Below are 15,492 nucleotides of genomic sequence, written 5' to 3' on the forward strand. Positions count from 1 at the left end.
CAGATCATGTGACCAACCAACTCCTGTATGATTGGTTGTTTCTATACTGCCTGACTTCCCTGTTTGTTTTTCTCCAGATCCCTGTCCTCATCAACCTGAGTCAAGATGCAGACGTCAACCTGCCTATCAAACCCCTCATCTTTGCACTGGCCATGGGAGCCTGTCTGGGAGGTGAGTTACAGACAGACAGTCGGACCGACGGACAGACAGACAGACAGACAGTCGGACCGACAGACAGACAGACCGACCAACAGACAGACAGACAGTCGGACCGACGGACGGAACCACTCATCTTTGCACTGGCCATGGGAGCCTGTCTGGGATCCAGATAGTGGAGCTGGTGTTTACATTCCTGAATTTGATGTGCAGATACTGTGTGTGTGTGTGTGTGTGTGTGTGTGTGTGTGTGTGTGTGTGTGTGTGTGTGTGTGTGTGTGTGTGTGTGTGTGTGTGTGTGTGTGTGTATGTGGACACCTCTTCGAATTAGTAGATTCAGCTATTTGTGTCACCCGTTGCCGACAGTTGTATACAATAGAGCAAACCCATCCATTCAATCTCCATAGACAAACATTGACAGCAAATGGCCTTACTGAAGAGCTCAGTGAATTTCAACGTGGTACTGTCATAGGATGCCACCTTTCCAACAAGTCAGTTTGCTATATCTCTGCCCAGCTAGAGCTGTTCTGGTCAACTATAACTGCTGTTATTGTGATGTGGAAATGTCTAGGAGCAACAACGGTGCAGCCTCGAAAGTGGTAGGCCACAGAAGTTCACAGAATGGGACCACCGATTGCTGAAGCGCATAGCTAATTGTCTGTCCTCGGTTGCAACACTCACTACGAGTTCCAAACTGCCTCTGGAAGCAACGTCAGCACAAGAACTGTTAGTCTGGAATTTCATGAAATGGGTTTCCATGGCCGAGCAGCCGTACACGAGCCTTAGGTCACCATGCGCAATGCCAAGCGTCGGCTGGAGTGGTGTAAAGCTCACCGTCATTGGACTCTGGAGGAGTGGAAATGCGTTCTATAGAGTGATGAATCACGCTTCAACATCTGGCAGTCCGACGGATGAATCTGGGTTTGGCGTATGCCTGGACAACGTTACCTACCCGAATGCATAGTGCCAACTGTAAAGTTTGGTGGATGAGGAATAATTGTCTGGGGCTGTTTTTCATGGTTCGGGCTACAGCATAGTAACTGAATGTTTGCTGAATCGGAATCCAGAGCTGACAAGGTAAAAATCTGCCATTCGGCCCCTGAGCAAGGCAGTTAACCCACTGTTTGCCGGGCGCCGAAGACGTGGATGTCGATTAAGGCACCTCCTTAAATGCAGAAGATTCATTCAGTTGTGCAACTGACTAGGTATCTCCCTTTCCCTTTCCCTTCACTACAATGACATTCTAGATGACATTCCAACTTTGTGGCAATAGTTTGAGGAAGGCCTTTTCCCTGTTTCAACATGACAATGCTATCATGGACAAAGCAAGGTCCATACAGAAATGGTTTGTTGAGATCGATGTGCAAGAACTTGACTGGCATGCACAGAGCCCTGACCTCAACCCCATCGAACACCTTTGAGATTAATTCAAATGCTGACTGTGAGCCAGGCCTAATCTCCCAACATCAGTCCCCAACGTCACTAATGCTCTTGTGGCTGAATGGAAGCAAGTCCACACAGCAATGTTCTAACATCTAGTGGAAAGTCTTCCCAGAATAGTGGATGCTTTTTAGCAGTAAAGGGGGGACCAAAACCATGTTAATGCCCATGATTTTGGAATGAGATTTTGGACGAGCAGGTGTCCACATACTTTTGGCCATGTTGTGTATGTAGAAGAATAACAGATGAACTGTCAGTATACTCAGTTGAACTGTTGGCGATTAGTAGTTGCCCTCCAGTGGGTGGAGGACACTCAACCTGTCAGAATTGTAGTAGTGCTCAGATTCCCTGTCTGTGTTGTCGAATGGCAAATCTAATAGGATTGACCTACTGGGTGTAGTAGTGAGATTCTGCTGGGTCCCAGCCCATTCAGGTGTGGAAAGGAATGAAATTGCAGACCAGATAGGCAAAAGGGCTTTTAAACGAGATATAACTGATATTCATGTTCCACTGGGAAGAAGTGAGGAGCCATTTTGATTGATGTCAGGCAGAATAGACTCTGAGCCCTCCAAAGATAACAAAGGTAACTCTGTTTCTAGCTCCTGAGCAACTTTTATTTTATTTTGTGTTATTTCTTACATTATTAGCCCAGAATGTTCCTTTGCGTTATTACATACAGACGGACATAACTTTGGGATATCAGAGCAGCGATAACTCACCAGCATTTCGACCAGAAATACTACTTTCCCGAATTGGATCCTTTGTTGGTATTTACCAAGGCAATTTAAGGGCTGCTCCAAGACACCGCCGGCGGTGAAGAGGTATTCAGGGTGGACTTTTAGTCTGACCCAGGAGGACACCGTCCACCGCTTCCGAGTATATTACTCGCTAATGTTCAGTCTCTGGACAATAAAGTAGACGAGCTCAGGGCGAGGATCTGCTTCCAGAGAGACATCAGGGACTGTAACTCATAAAGTAGACGAGCTCAGGGCGAGGATCTGCTTCCAGAGAGACATCAGGGACTGTAACTCATAAAGTAGACGAGCTCAGGGCGAGGATCTGCTTCCAGAGAGACATCAGGGACTGTAACTCATAAAGTAGACGAGCTCAGGGCGAGGATCTGCTTCCAGAGAGACATCAGGGACTGTAACTCATAAAGTAGACGAGCTCAGGGCGAGGATCTGCTTCCAGAGAGACATCAGGGACTGTAACTCATTGAATCAGAACTCTCCGGGAAGAAGAAAGGCGAAGGTGTATGTTGCATGGTTATCTACTCATGGTGTGATTGTGGCAACGTACACGAACTCAAGTCCTTTTGTTCACCAAACCTGGAAAACCTCACAATTAAATGCCAACCGTACCTCCCAAGAGAATTCTCTTCGGTTATAGTCACAGCCGTGTATGTATATTCCCCCTTCAAGACGGCTCTCAAGGAACTACACTGGACTTTGTGCAAACTGGAAACTGCAAATCTTTAGGCCCCATTTATTGTAGCTAAGGACTTTACCATTGCAAAATGTTACCAATGTTCTATCACCAAATTGCCTGTTGTACCCACGCTTCAAAAAACTCTTAACCATTCTTACTTTTTCTTCTGGGATGGCTACAAGGCCCTCCTCCACCCTCCCTTCAGCAAATCAGATCACGACTCCATTCTCCTCCTCCTTTCCTATAGGCAGAAACTCAAACAGGAAGTACCCATGCTAAAGTCTATTCAACGCTGGTCTGAAAAAATATATAATCATAAATATTATGGATTTTAAAAATGTATGTACATCTGTGTCTTATATGGGCTGAAAGCCTACATTCTTGGTACTCTAAATGCACTGTCAGATTTGCAGTAGCTATTACAACGAAAACGAGCCATGCGATTTGTTTGAGGACAGAGCCCCACAAAATATTTTTCCAAAAGGTACAGGTTTCATAAATTCACATATAATGATTAAATATTCACTTACTTTTTGAAAATCTTCCACTGATTTGTCATCCAAAGGGTCCCAGCTATAACACGTAGTGTCGTTTTGTTCGATAAAATCCTTCTTTATATCCAAAAAGTCCCTTTAGTTGGCGCCATCGATTTGAGTAATCCACGGGTTAACCAGTGGAACAGAAGACAAGATTGTGTTTCACAGTAGAGTAAACAATACGACCGTTTGTATACTATATCCGTGTATTGAACATTTCGCTGTTAACTCTTTGTTTTGTCCGTAGGAAACGGAACGTTGATTGGCGCGTCGGCCAATGTGGTGTGTGCAGGCATCGCTGAACAACATGGCTACGGCTTCTCCTTCATGGAATTCTTCAGGTTGGTTCTCCTCTGTAAAACCTCACACTCTCTGTGATCATATTAAACACAAAAACTACGTCTTAAGTTACAAGTAGGCAGGTCTGAAGTTGATAAAGAAAAATCCATATGAGCACCACAAAGCCTAATTTACCCTATCTAGCTCTAACAAGGCTTTCCAGCCCCCCATATGTAGATTGTCTCATTGATATAATTGAGAGTAGATTGTCTCTGGGAGTTTGTGACCCAGAGCCATGTATTTCTAAATATGTGGCACTTCCAAAACCGCCTCTCCTGTGAGAGAGGGGGTCTGTCTGTTTGTTTGTTTACACAGCAGCTTGGTCAATACATCTAGGTACCAATAAGGTCTCTGCTTGTGGCAAATTGCCACAGACAGGAGAGAGGCCACAGGAAATAGAGCTTACACAATGATTCAGACAGCAGAGAGACCACAGGAAATAGGGCTTACACAATGATTCAGACAGGAGAGAGCACAGGAAATAGAGCTTACACAATGATTCAGACAGGAGAGAGACCACAGGAAATAGAGCTTACACAATGATTCAGACAGGAGAGAGACCACAGGAAATAGAGCTTACACAATGATTCAGACAGGAGAGAGACCACAGGAAATAGAGCTTACACAATGATTCAGACAGCAGAGAGAACACAGGAAATAGAGCTTACACAATAATACAGAGAGGAGAGAGACCACAGGAAATAGAGCTTACACAATGATTCAGACAGGAGAGAGCACAGGAAATAGGGCTTACACAATGATTCAGACAGGAGGCTACAGGAAATAGGGCTTACACAATGATACAGACAGGAGGCTACAGGAAATAGAGCTTACACAATGATTCAGACAGGAGAGAGCACAGGAAATAGGGCTTACACAATGATTCAGACAGGAGAGAGACCACAGGAAATAGAGCTTACACAATGATTCAGACAGGAGCGAGGCCACAGGAAATAGGGCTTACACAATGATACAGACAGGAGGCTACAGGAAATAGGGCTTACACAATGATTCAGACAGGAGGCTACAGGAAATAGAGCTTACACAATGATTCAGACAGGAGAGAGACCACAGGAAATAGGGCTTACACAATGATTCAGACAGGAGAGAGACCACAGGAAATAGAGCTTACACAATGATTCAGACAGGAGCGAGGCCACAGGAAATAGAGCTTACACAATGATACAGACAGGAGGCTACAGGAAATAGAGCTTACACAATGATTCAGACAGGAGAGAGACCACAGGAAATAGAGCTTACACAATGATTCAGACAGGAGCGAGGCCACAGGAAATAGGGCTTACACAATGATACAGACAGGAGGCTACAGGAAATAGAGCTTACACAATGATACAGACAGGAGAGAGACCACAGGAAATAGAGCTTACACAATGATTCAGACAGGAGAGAGACCACAGGAAATAAGGCTTACACAATGATACAGACAGGAGGCTACAGGAAATAGAGCTTACACAATGATTCAGACAGGAGAGAGACCACAGGAAATAGAGCTTACACAATGATACAGACAGGAGAGAGACCACAGGAAATAGGGCTTACACAATGATTCAGACAGGAGAGAGACCACAGGAAATAGAGCTTACACAATGATACAGACAGGAGAGAGACCACAGGAAATAGAGCTTACACAATGATTCAGACAGGAGAGAGACCACAGGAAATAGAGCTTACACAATGATTCAGACAGGAGAGAGACCACAGGAAATAGAGCTTACACAATGATACAGACAGGAGAGAGACCACAGGAAATAGAGCTTACACAATGATACAGACAGGAGAGAGACCACAGGAAATAGGGCTTACACAATGATTCAGACAGGAGCGAGGCCACAGGAAATAGAGCTTACACAATGATTCAGACAGGAGAGTCGCATCCCTCCTCTCCTCCTCCTGGCTGTGTCATTGCGTAAGCACTTTCCTCTGTGGCCTTTGTCCTGTCCTGCTGTGCATCCTGGGTAAAAGCTCATGCTCAGCAGAAAGTGACGCACCTGTCTAAAGGTGACCTCGACCTATATTGTTATGAGAGTTTAGTCTCTTCCTGTCTCTAGGAAATGACCTGTGTTTTCATGATGACTCCTCTGACAGACCAGGTTAGGCACCATCCTGCATGTATTATGCAGGAAATGAACTTGCTGTGTATTCAAGGTTTAAAAAGGCTTGTAATTTCCACTTTTAAAACGTCAGAATTGATTGGTCCTAATGAAAAATGTATCAACCCATACAAAATGTCCACTTATTATAACCCACGTATTAATGCATATTTCATGATGTGGCACGGTTCTTTTCCTGCTGTGAGAAACTGGTCAAATGAAGATCCTATGCCTGGGTAGGTGTCTCAGCTGACATCTCCAGTCCTGTGTGGACCGTTCCGGTGACGTGTGGAACGTTCCGGTGACGTGTGGAACGTTCCGGTGACGTGTGAAACGTTCCGGTGACGTGTGGAACGTTCCAGTGACGTGTGAAACGTTCCAGTGACGTGTGAAACGTTCCAGTGACGTGTGGAACGTTCCAGTGACGTGTGGAACGTTCCAGTGACGTTGACGTGTGGAACGTTCCAGTGACGTTGACGTGTGGAACGTTCCAGTGACGTGTGAAACGTTCCAGTGACGTTGACGTGTGGAACGTTCCGGTGACGTGTGGAACGTTCCGGTGACGTGTGGAACGTTCCGGTGACGTGTGGAACGTTCCAGTGACGTGTGGAACGTTCCAGTGACGTGTGGAACGTTCCAGTGACGTGTGGAACGTTCCAGTGACGTGTGGAACGTTCCAGTGAGGTGTGAAACGTTCCAGTGACGTTGACGTGTGGAACGTTCCAGTGACGTGTGAAACGTTCCAGTGACGTTGACGTGTGGAACGTTCCAGTGACGTGTGAAACGTTCCAGTGACGTTGACGTGTGGAACGTTCCGGTGACGTGTGAAACGTTCCAGTGACGTTGACGTGTGGAACGTTCCGGTGACGTGTGAAACGTTCCAGTGACGTGTGGAACGTTCCAGTGACGTGTGGAACGTTCCAGTGACGTGTGGAACGTTCCAGTGACCTGTGAAACGTTCCAGTGACGTGTGGAACGTTCCAGTGACGTTGACGTGTGGAACGTTCCGTTGACGTGTGGAACGTTCCAGTGACGTGTGGAACGTTCCAGTGAGGTGTGGAGCGTTCCAGTGAGGTGTGGAGCGTTCCAGTGACGTGTGGAACGTTCCAGTGAGGTGTGGAGCGTTCCAGTGAGGTGTGGAGCGTTCCAGTGAGGTGTGAAACGTTCCAGTGATGTTGACGTGTGGAACGTTCCAGTGACGTGTGAAACGTTCCAGTGACGTGTGGAACGTTCCAGTGACGTTGACGTGTGGAGCGTTCCAGTGACGTTTGGAACGTTCCGGTGACGTGTGGAACGTTCCAGTGACGTGTGGAACGTTCCAGTAATGTTTTCTCAGAACTAATTTAAAGCTGGAGTCAGTAGTTGCTACATCCATTTTTTGACACAGACTACAGACACAGACTAGTATAACTGACAGCTGTGTTTAGTTGTAATGTATACTCTTTAGAAAGTGTAACAGACAGACAGGACAGACAGGACAGACAGGACAGACAGGACAGACATGGACAAACAGGACAGACAGGACAGACAGGACAGACAGGCATACAGACGGGACAGACGGGACAGACGGGACAGACGGGACAGACAGGACAGACAGGCATACAGACAGGCATACAGACGGGACAGACGGGACAGACAGGACAGACAGGACAGACAGGACAGACAGGACAGACAGGACAGACAGGACAGACAGGACAGACAGGACAGACCAGGACAGACAGGACAGACAGGACAGACGGGACAGACGGGACAGACAGACGGGACAGACGGGACAGACAGGACAGACAGGACAGACAGGACAGACAGACAGGACAGACAGGACAGACAGGACAGACAGGACAGACAGACAGACAGACAGGACAGACAGACAGGACAGACAGACAGGACAGACAGACAGGACAGACAGACAGGACAGACAGACAGGACAGACAGACAGGACAGACAGACAGGACAGACAGGCAGGACAGACAGACAGGACAGACAGGACAGACAGGCAGGACAGACAGACAGGACAGACAGACAGGCATACAGACAGGACAGACCAGGACAGACAGGCATACAGACAGGCATACAGACAGGACAGACAGACGGACAGACAGGACAGACGGGACAGACGGGACAGACAGGACAGACCAGGACAGACAGGCATACAGACAGGACAGACCAGGACAGACAGGCATACAGACAGGACAGACCAGGACAGACAGGCATACAGACAGGACAGACAGGCATACAGACAGGACAGACAGGACAGACAGACAGGACAGACAGACAGGGCAGAGAGGACAGACAGACAGGACAGACAGACAGACATACAGGCATACAGGCAGACAGACGGACAGACAGACGGACGGACGGACGGACGGGACGGGACGGGACGGGACGGACAGTAGTGCTGTGGGTCCTGAGTTTGATTAACAGACCATTCATATAGTGCATGGGACTGAATATTGCCCCAGTTTCTTCTTCATTTTATTCATAGTTATGGTGTTAAGTAGCGTTGTGTTGCATCATGGCTGGGATCCCTGCTCTGTCTCACTGGCGTAGTAAGAGGTGGCCCACCTGGGCAAGCTGACCAGACTGGCTATGGGATAGTTCTATGGCACAGGTCCGTCTGGATCAGGTTCCTACGCAGGTGTATTCCGAACTGAAGAGATCTTGCTTTGAGCCATACGGGTGTCTGGAGAGCTCTCTGTTGTAACAGAGCCCCCCCCCCCCTCTCTACCTCTGTCTCTGTCTCTTTGTCTGTCTCTGTCTCTCTACCTCTGTCTCTCCCCCCTCTCTCTCTACCTCTGTCTCTCTGTTGAAACCCCCCCTCTCTCCCTCTACCTCTGTCTCTGTCTCTTTGTTGTAACCCCCCCTCTCTCTCTCTACCTCTGTCTCTGTCCCTCTGTTGTAACCCCCCCTCTCTCTCTCTACCTCTGTCTCTGTTGTAACCCCCCCCTCTCTCTCTACCTCTGTCTCTCTGTCTGTCTCTGTCTCTCTCTGTCTGTCTCTCTGTCTCTCTCTGTCTGTCTCTGTCTCTCTGTCTGTCTCTCTCTGTCTCTGTCTCTGTGTCTCTCTCTCTCTGTCTCTCTCTCTCTGTCTGTCTGTCTGTTTTCTCTTTTTTGGCATGGGAAACATGTTAACATTGCCAAAGCAAGTGAAATAGACAAACAAAAGTTAAATAAACAAGGAAAATAAACAATCGGAAATGAACGGTGAACATTACACTCACAAAAGTTTGAAGAGAATATAGACATTTCAACGATGTGCAAATTGTTAAAGTATGAAAGGGAAAATAAATAACCAGATTAGTATACACTATCTATACAGCAGTATAGTGGACACCCCTTCAAATTAGTGGATTCGGCTATTTCAGCCACACCCAGGTGTATACAATCTCCATAGACAAACATTGTCAGTAGAATGGCCTTACTGAAGAGCTCAGCGACTTTAAATGTGGCACCGTTATAGGATGTCACCTTTCCAACAAGTCAGTTTGTAAAATATCTGCTCTGCAAGAGCTGCCCAGGTCAACTATAAGTGCTGTTATTGTGAAGTAGAAATGTCTGGGAGCAACAACGGCTCAGCCGCGAAGTGGTAGGCCACGCAAGCTCACAGAACGAGACCGCCGAAATGCTAAAATCGTCTGTGCTCGGGTTGCAGCACTCACTACCGAGTTCCAATCTGCCTCTCAGCACAATAACTGTAAATCGGGAGCTACATGAAATGGGTTTCCATGGCTGAGCAGCCGCACACAAGTCTAAGATCACCATGCGCAATGCCAAGCGTCGGCTGGAGTGATGTAAATCTCGCTGCCAATGGACTCTGGAGCAGCGGAAACGCGTTCTCTGGAGTGATGAATCACGCTTCACCATTTGGCAGTCAGATGAACAAATCTGGGTTTGGTGGATGCCAGGAGAACGCTACCTGCCCCAATGCATAGTGCCAACTGTAAAGTTTGGTGGAGGAGGAATAATGGTCTGGGGCTGTTTTTCATGGTTCGGGCCCCTTAGTTCCAGTGAAGTGAAATATTAACACTACAGCATACATTGACATTCTAGATGATTCTGTGCTTCCAACTTTGTGGCAACAGTTTGGGGAAGGCCCTTTCCTGTTTCAGCATGACAATGCCCCCGTGCACAAAGCGAGGTCCATACAGATATGTTTTTTCTAGATCAGTATGGAAGAACTTGAATGGTCTGCACAGAACCCTGACCCCAACCCCATCGTGGTGAATTGGAACGCCGACTGTGAGCCAGGCCTAATCGCCCAACATCAGTGGCCGACCTCACCTTGTGACTGAATGAAAGCAAGTCCCCACAGCAACGTTTGAACATTTAGTGGAACGCCTTCCCAGAAGAGTAGAGGCTGTTATAGCAGCAAAGGGGGGGACCAACTCCATATTAATGACTTCCCAGAAGAGTGGAGGCTGTTATAGCAGCAAAGGGGGGGAACCAATTCCATATTAATGACTTCCCAGAAGAGTGGAGGCTGTTATAGCAGCAAAGGGGGGGGACCAATTCCATATTAATGACTTCCCAGAAGAGTGGAGGCTGTTATAGCAGCAAAGGGGGGGAACCAATTCCATATTAATGACTTCCCAGAAGAGTGGAGGCTGTTATAGCAGCAAAGGGGGGGTCCAACTCCATATTAATGACTTCCCAGAAGAGTAGAGGCTGTTATAGCAGCGAAGGGGGGGAACCAATTCCATATTTTAATGCCCATTATTTCGGAATGAGATGTTCGTCGAGCAGGTGTCCACATTTTGGTCATGCAGTGTAGATTGTATTTACAATGTTGTTTGTTCTTCACTGGTTGCCCCTTTCCTTGTGGCAACGGGCAACACATATTGTTGCTGTGGTGGCTCAATCTGGCCCACCAAGCCGCCATGTGTCCATAGGACCTTCAAACTGAACTCCGGACCTACAATGTCCGTTCCACTGCGTTTGGTCATTGTTGCACTCTAAACAAGCACTGATTTAGAACTGGGACACCAGGTGGGGGCAATTAATTATCAGGTAGAACAGAAAAGCAGCAGTTGAATATCCCTGGTTTAGACCCACCCTAAACCCTTACAGTTGACCTGGTAGGGTCAGAGTTGAATATCCCTGGTGTAGACCCATCCTAAACCCTTACAGTTAATCTGGTAGGGTCAGAGTTGAATATCCCTGGTGTAGAACCTCCCTAAACCCTTACAGTTAACCTGGTAGGGTCAGAGTTGAATATCCCTGGTGTAGACCCACCCTAACCCTTACAGTTATAACCTGGTAGGGTCAGAGTTGAATATCCCTGGTGTAGACCCACCCTAACCCTTACAGTTATAACCTGGTAGGGTCAGAGTTGAATATCCCTGGTGTAGAACCTCCCTAAACCCTTACAGTTAACCTGGTAGGGTCAGAGTTGAATATCCCTGGTGTAGACCCACCCTAACCCTTACAGTTATAACCTGGTAGGGTCAGAGTTGAATATCCCTGGTGTAGACCCACCCTAACCCTTACAGTTAACCTGGTAGGGTCAGAGTTGAATATCCCTGGTGTAGACCCACCCTAACCCTTACAGTTAACCTGGTAGGGTCAGAGTTGAATATCCCTGGTGTAGAACCTCCCTAAACCCTTACAGTTAACCTGGTAGGGTCAGAGTTGAATATCCCTGGTGTAGACCCACCCTAAACCCTTACAGTTAACCTGGTAGGGTCAGAGTTGAATATCCCTGGTGTAGACCCACCCTAACCCTTACAGTTATAACCTGGTAGGGTCAGAGTTGAATATCCCTGGTGTAGACCCACCCTAACCCTTACAGTTAACCTGGTAGGGTCAGAGTTGAATATCCCTGGTGTAGACCCACCCTAACCCTTACAGTTAACCTGGTAGGGTCAGAGTTGAATATCCCTGGTGTAGACCCACCCTAACCCTTACAGTTAACCTGGTAGGGTCAGAGTTGAATATCACTGGTGTAGACCCATCCTAAACCCTTACAGTTAACCTGGTAGGGTCAGAGTTGAATATCACTGGTGTAGACCCATCCTAAACCCTTACAGTTAACCTGGTAGGGTCAGAGTTGAATATCCCTGGTGTAGACCCACCCTAACCCTTACAGTTAACCTGGTAGGGTAATACTGTCATTCTGCCACTATGTACTGTCATTCTCCTACATATTTAGCAGTAACAAGTTGTCCCACAGAAGAGGGTGACAGTGATTCCTGCTTGACACTCCAAAAACCAGGTTCTGCATCCTAAATGTCTCCCTATATAGTGCACTACATTTGACTAGGGCCCAGAGATACAAAATCACCCTGGTCTAAAGTAGTGCACTATATAGGGAATAGGGTTCCATAGGGCTCTGGTCTAAAGTAGTGCACTATATAGGGAATAGGGTTCCATAGGGCTCTGGTCTAAAGTAGTGCACTATATAGGGAGTAGGGTGCCATTTGGGATGCTGCCTCAACCATGCCTCCTCCTCCTGCTCCTCCTCCTTCTCCTCCTCCTCCTCCTGCTCCTCCTCCCCCTCCTGCTCCTCCTCCCCCTCCTCCAGTAAATGACCTGACATTGTGCCATTTGACATCATGATTGTAGCACACAGTTCTTCTAGACAGCCAGGATCATTATCCATCTGAAAAATCAATGAACAATCAAAGCAAAAATGTATGTTAGTTATTGCGTGCCTGGCTGAGTGTATAGCCTGGCTGAGTGTATAGTCTGGCTGAGTGTATAGCCTGGCTGAATGTATAGCCTGGCTGAGTGTATAGCCTGGCTGAATGTATAGTCTGGCTGAATGTATAGTCTGGCTGAGTGTATAGCCTGGCTGAGTGTATAGCCTGGCTGAATGTATAGCCTGGCTGAGTGTATAGCCTGGCTGAATGTATAGCCTGGCTGAGTGTATAGCCTGGCTGAATGTATAGCCTGGCTGAGTGTATAGCCTGGCTGAATGTATAGCCTGGCTGAGTGTATAGCCTGGCTGAGTGTATAGCCTGGCTGAGTGTATAGCCTGGCTGAGTGTATAGCCTGGCTGAGTGTATAGCCTGGCTGAGTGTATAGCCTGGCTGAGTGTATAGCCTGGCTGAGTGAATAGCCTGGCTGAGTGTATAGCCTGGCTGAGTGTATAGCCTGGCTGAGTGTATAGCCTGGCTGAGTGTATAGCCTGGCTGAATGTATAGCCTGGCTGAGTGTATAGCCTGGCTGAGTGTATAGCCTGGCTGAGTGTATAGCCTGGCTGAGTGTATAGCCTGGCTGAGTGTATAGCCTGGCTGAGTGTATAGCCTGGCTGAGTGTATAGCCTGGCTGAGTGTATAGCCTGGCTGAATGTATAGCCTGGCTGAGTGTATAGCCTGGCTGAGTGTATAGCCTGGCTGAGTGTATAGCCTGGCTGAGTGTATAGCCTGGCTGAGTGTATAGCCTGGCTGAGTGTATAGCCTGGCTGGGTGTACAGCCTGGCTGAATGTATAGCCTGGCTGAATGTATAGCCTGGCTGGGTGTATAGCCTGGCTGAATGTATAGCCTGGTATGTTTTCCCATGGAACTGTAAGAACAAAGCCTGTGACCAAAACTACATTAAAATTATATACACTGCTCAAAAAAATAAAGGGAACACTTAAACAACACAATGTAACTCCAAGTCAATCACACTTCTGTGAAATCAAACTGTCCACTTAGGAAGCAACACTGATTGACAATAAATTTCACATGCTGTTGTGCAAATGGAATAAACAAAAGGTGGAAATTATAGGCAATTAGCAAGACACCCCCAATAAAGGAGTGGTTCTGCAGGTGGTGACCACAGACCACTTCTCAGTTCCTATGCTTCCTGGCTGATGTTTTGGTCACTTTTGAATGCTGGCGGTGCTTTCACTCTAGTGGTAGCATGAGACGGAGTCTACAAACCACACAAGTGGCTCAGGTAGTGCAGCTCATCCAGGATGGCACATCAATGCGAGCTGTGGCAAGAAGGTTTGCTGTGTCTGTCAGCGTAGTGTCCAGAGCATGGAGGCGCTACCAGGAGACAGGCCAGTACATCAGGAGACGTGGTGGAGGCCGTAGGAGGGCAACAACCCAGCAGCAGGACCGCTACCTCCGCCTTTGTGCAAGGAGGAGCCCTGCAAAATGACCTCCAGCAGGCCACAAATGTGCATGTGTCTGCTCAAACGGTCAGAAACAGACTCCATGAGGGTGGTATGAGGGCCCGACGTCCACAGGTGGGGGTTGTGCTTACAGCCCAACACCGTGCAGGACGTTTGGCATTTTCCAGAGAACACCAAGATTGGCAAATTCGCCACTGGCGCCCTGTGCTCTTCACAGATGAAAGCAGGTTCACACTGAGCACATGAGCACATGTGACAGACGTGACAGAGTCTGGAGACGCCGTGGAGAACGTTCTGCTGCCTGCAACATCCTCCAGCATGACCGGTTTGGCGGTGGGTCAGTCATGGTGTGGGGTGGCATTTCTTAGTGGGGCCGCACAGCCCTCCATGTGCTCCCCATCCAACCTGACAGAGTTTAAGAGGATCTGCAGAGAAGATTGGGAGAAACTCCCCAAATACAGGTGTGCCAAGCTTGTAGCGTCATACCCAAGACGACTCGAAGCGGCAATCGCAGCCAAAGGTGTTTCAACAAAGTACTGCATAATGGGTCTGAATACTTATGTAAATGTCATATTTCATTATTTTATTTTTGTATACATTTGCAAACATTTCTAAAAACCTGTTTTTGCTTTGTCATTATGGGATATTGTGTGTAGATTGAGGCAAAACATTTTGAAAAAGTGAAGGGGTCTGAATATTTTCGGGATGCACTATAAATATTTTGTCTTGCCAATTCACCCTCTGAATGGCACACAGACACAATCCACGTCTCAATTGTCTCAAGGCTTAAAAATCCTTCTTTAACCCGTCTCCTCCTCTTCATCTACACTGATTGAAGTGGATTTAACAAGTCGATTCAATAAGAGATCACAGCTTTCGTCTGGATTCACCTGGTCAGTCTATGTTCATAATGTTTTGTCCACTCAGTGTATTTGGCAGCAACTGTGTAAGGCTCTGGTGCTACACTATAAATTCACAATAAATACCCAGAATGGTGCTACACTCTATAAAGACCCAGAATGGTGCTACACTCTATACAGACCCAGAATGGTGCTACACTCTATAAAGACCCAGAATGGTGCTACACTCTATAAAGACCCAGAATGGTGCTACACTCTATAAAGACCCAGAATGGTGCTACACTCTATAAAGACCCAGAATGGTGCTACACTCTATAAAGACCCAGAATGGTGCTGCACTCTATAAATACCCAGAATGGTGCTACACTCTATAAAGACCCAGAATGGTGCTACACTCTATAAAGACCCAGAATGGTGCTACACTCTATAAAGACCCAGAATGGTGCAGCACTCTATAAAGACCCAGAATGGTGCTACACTCTATAAAGACCCAGAATGGTGCTACACTCTATAAAGACCCAGAATGGTGCTACACTCTATAAAGACCCAGAATGGTGCTACAC

At 47.3% G+C, this 15,492-nt stretch overlaps 1 protein-coding gene across 1 annotated transcript in view; it reads left to right on the forward strand.

The window, feature by feature from the left end:
- LOC129869447 (P protein-like) overlaps nt 1-15,492 on the forward strand; it is a 77,227-nt gene that overhangs the window by 51,093 nt on the left and 10,642 nt on the right. Inside the window, exons 7-8 of the mRNA XM_055943876.1 lie at nt 78-171; nt 3,808-3,901. Coding sequence (XP_055799851.1) covers nt 78-171; nt 3,808-3,901 — 188 coding nt within the window. The remainder of the gene's footprint in view (nt 1-77; nt 172-3,807; nt 3,902-15,492) is intronic.

This window comes from Salvelinus fontinalis, chromosome 14 (genome assembly GCF_029448725.1).
Source record: "Salvelinus fontinalis isolate EN_2023a chromosome 14, ASM2944872v1, whole genome shotgun sequence".
In the NCBI taxonomy this organism is placed as follows: domain Eukaryota; kingdom Metazoa; phylum Chordata; class Actinopteri; order Salmoniformes; family Salmonidae; genus Salvelinus; species Salvelinus fontinalis.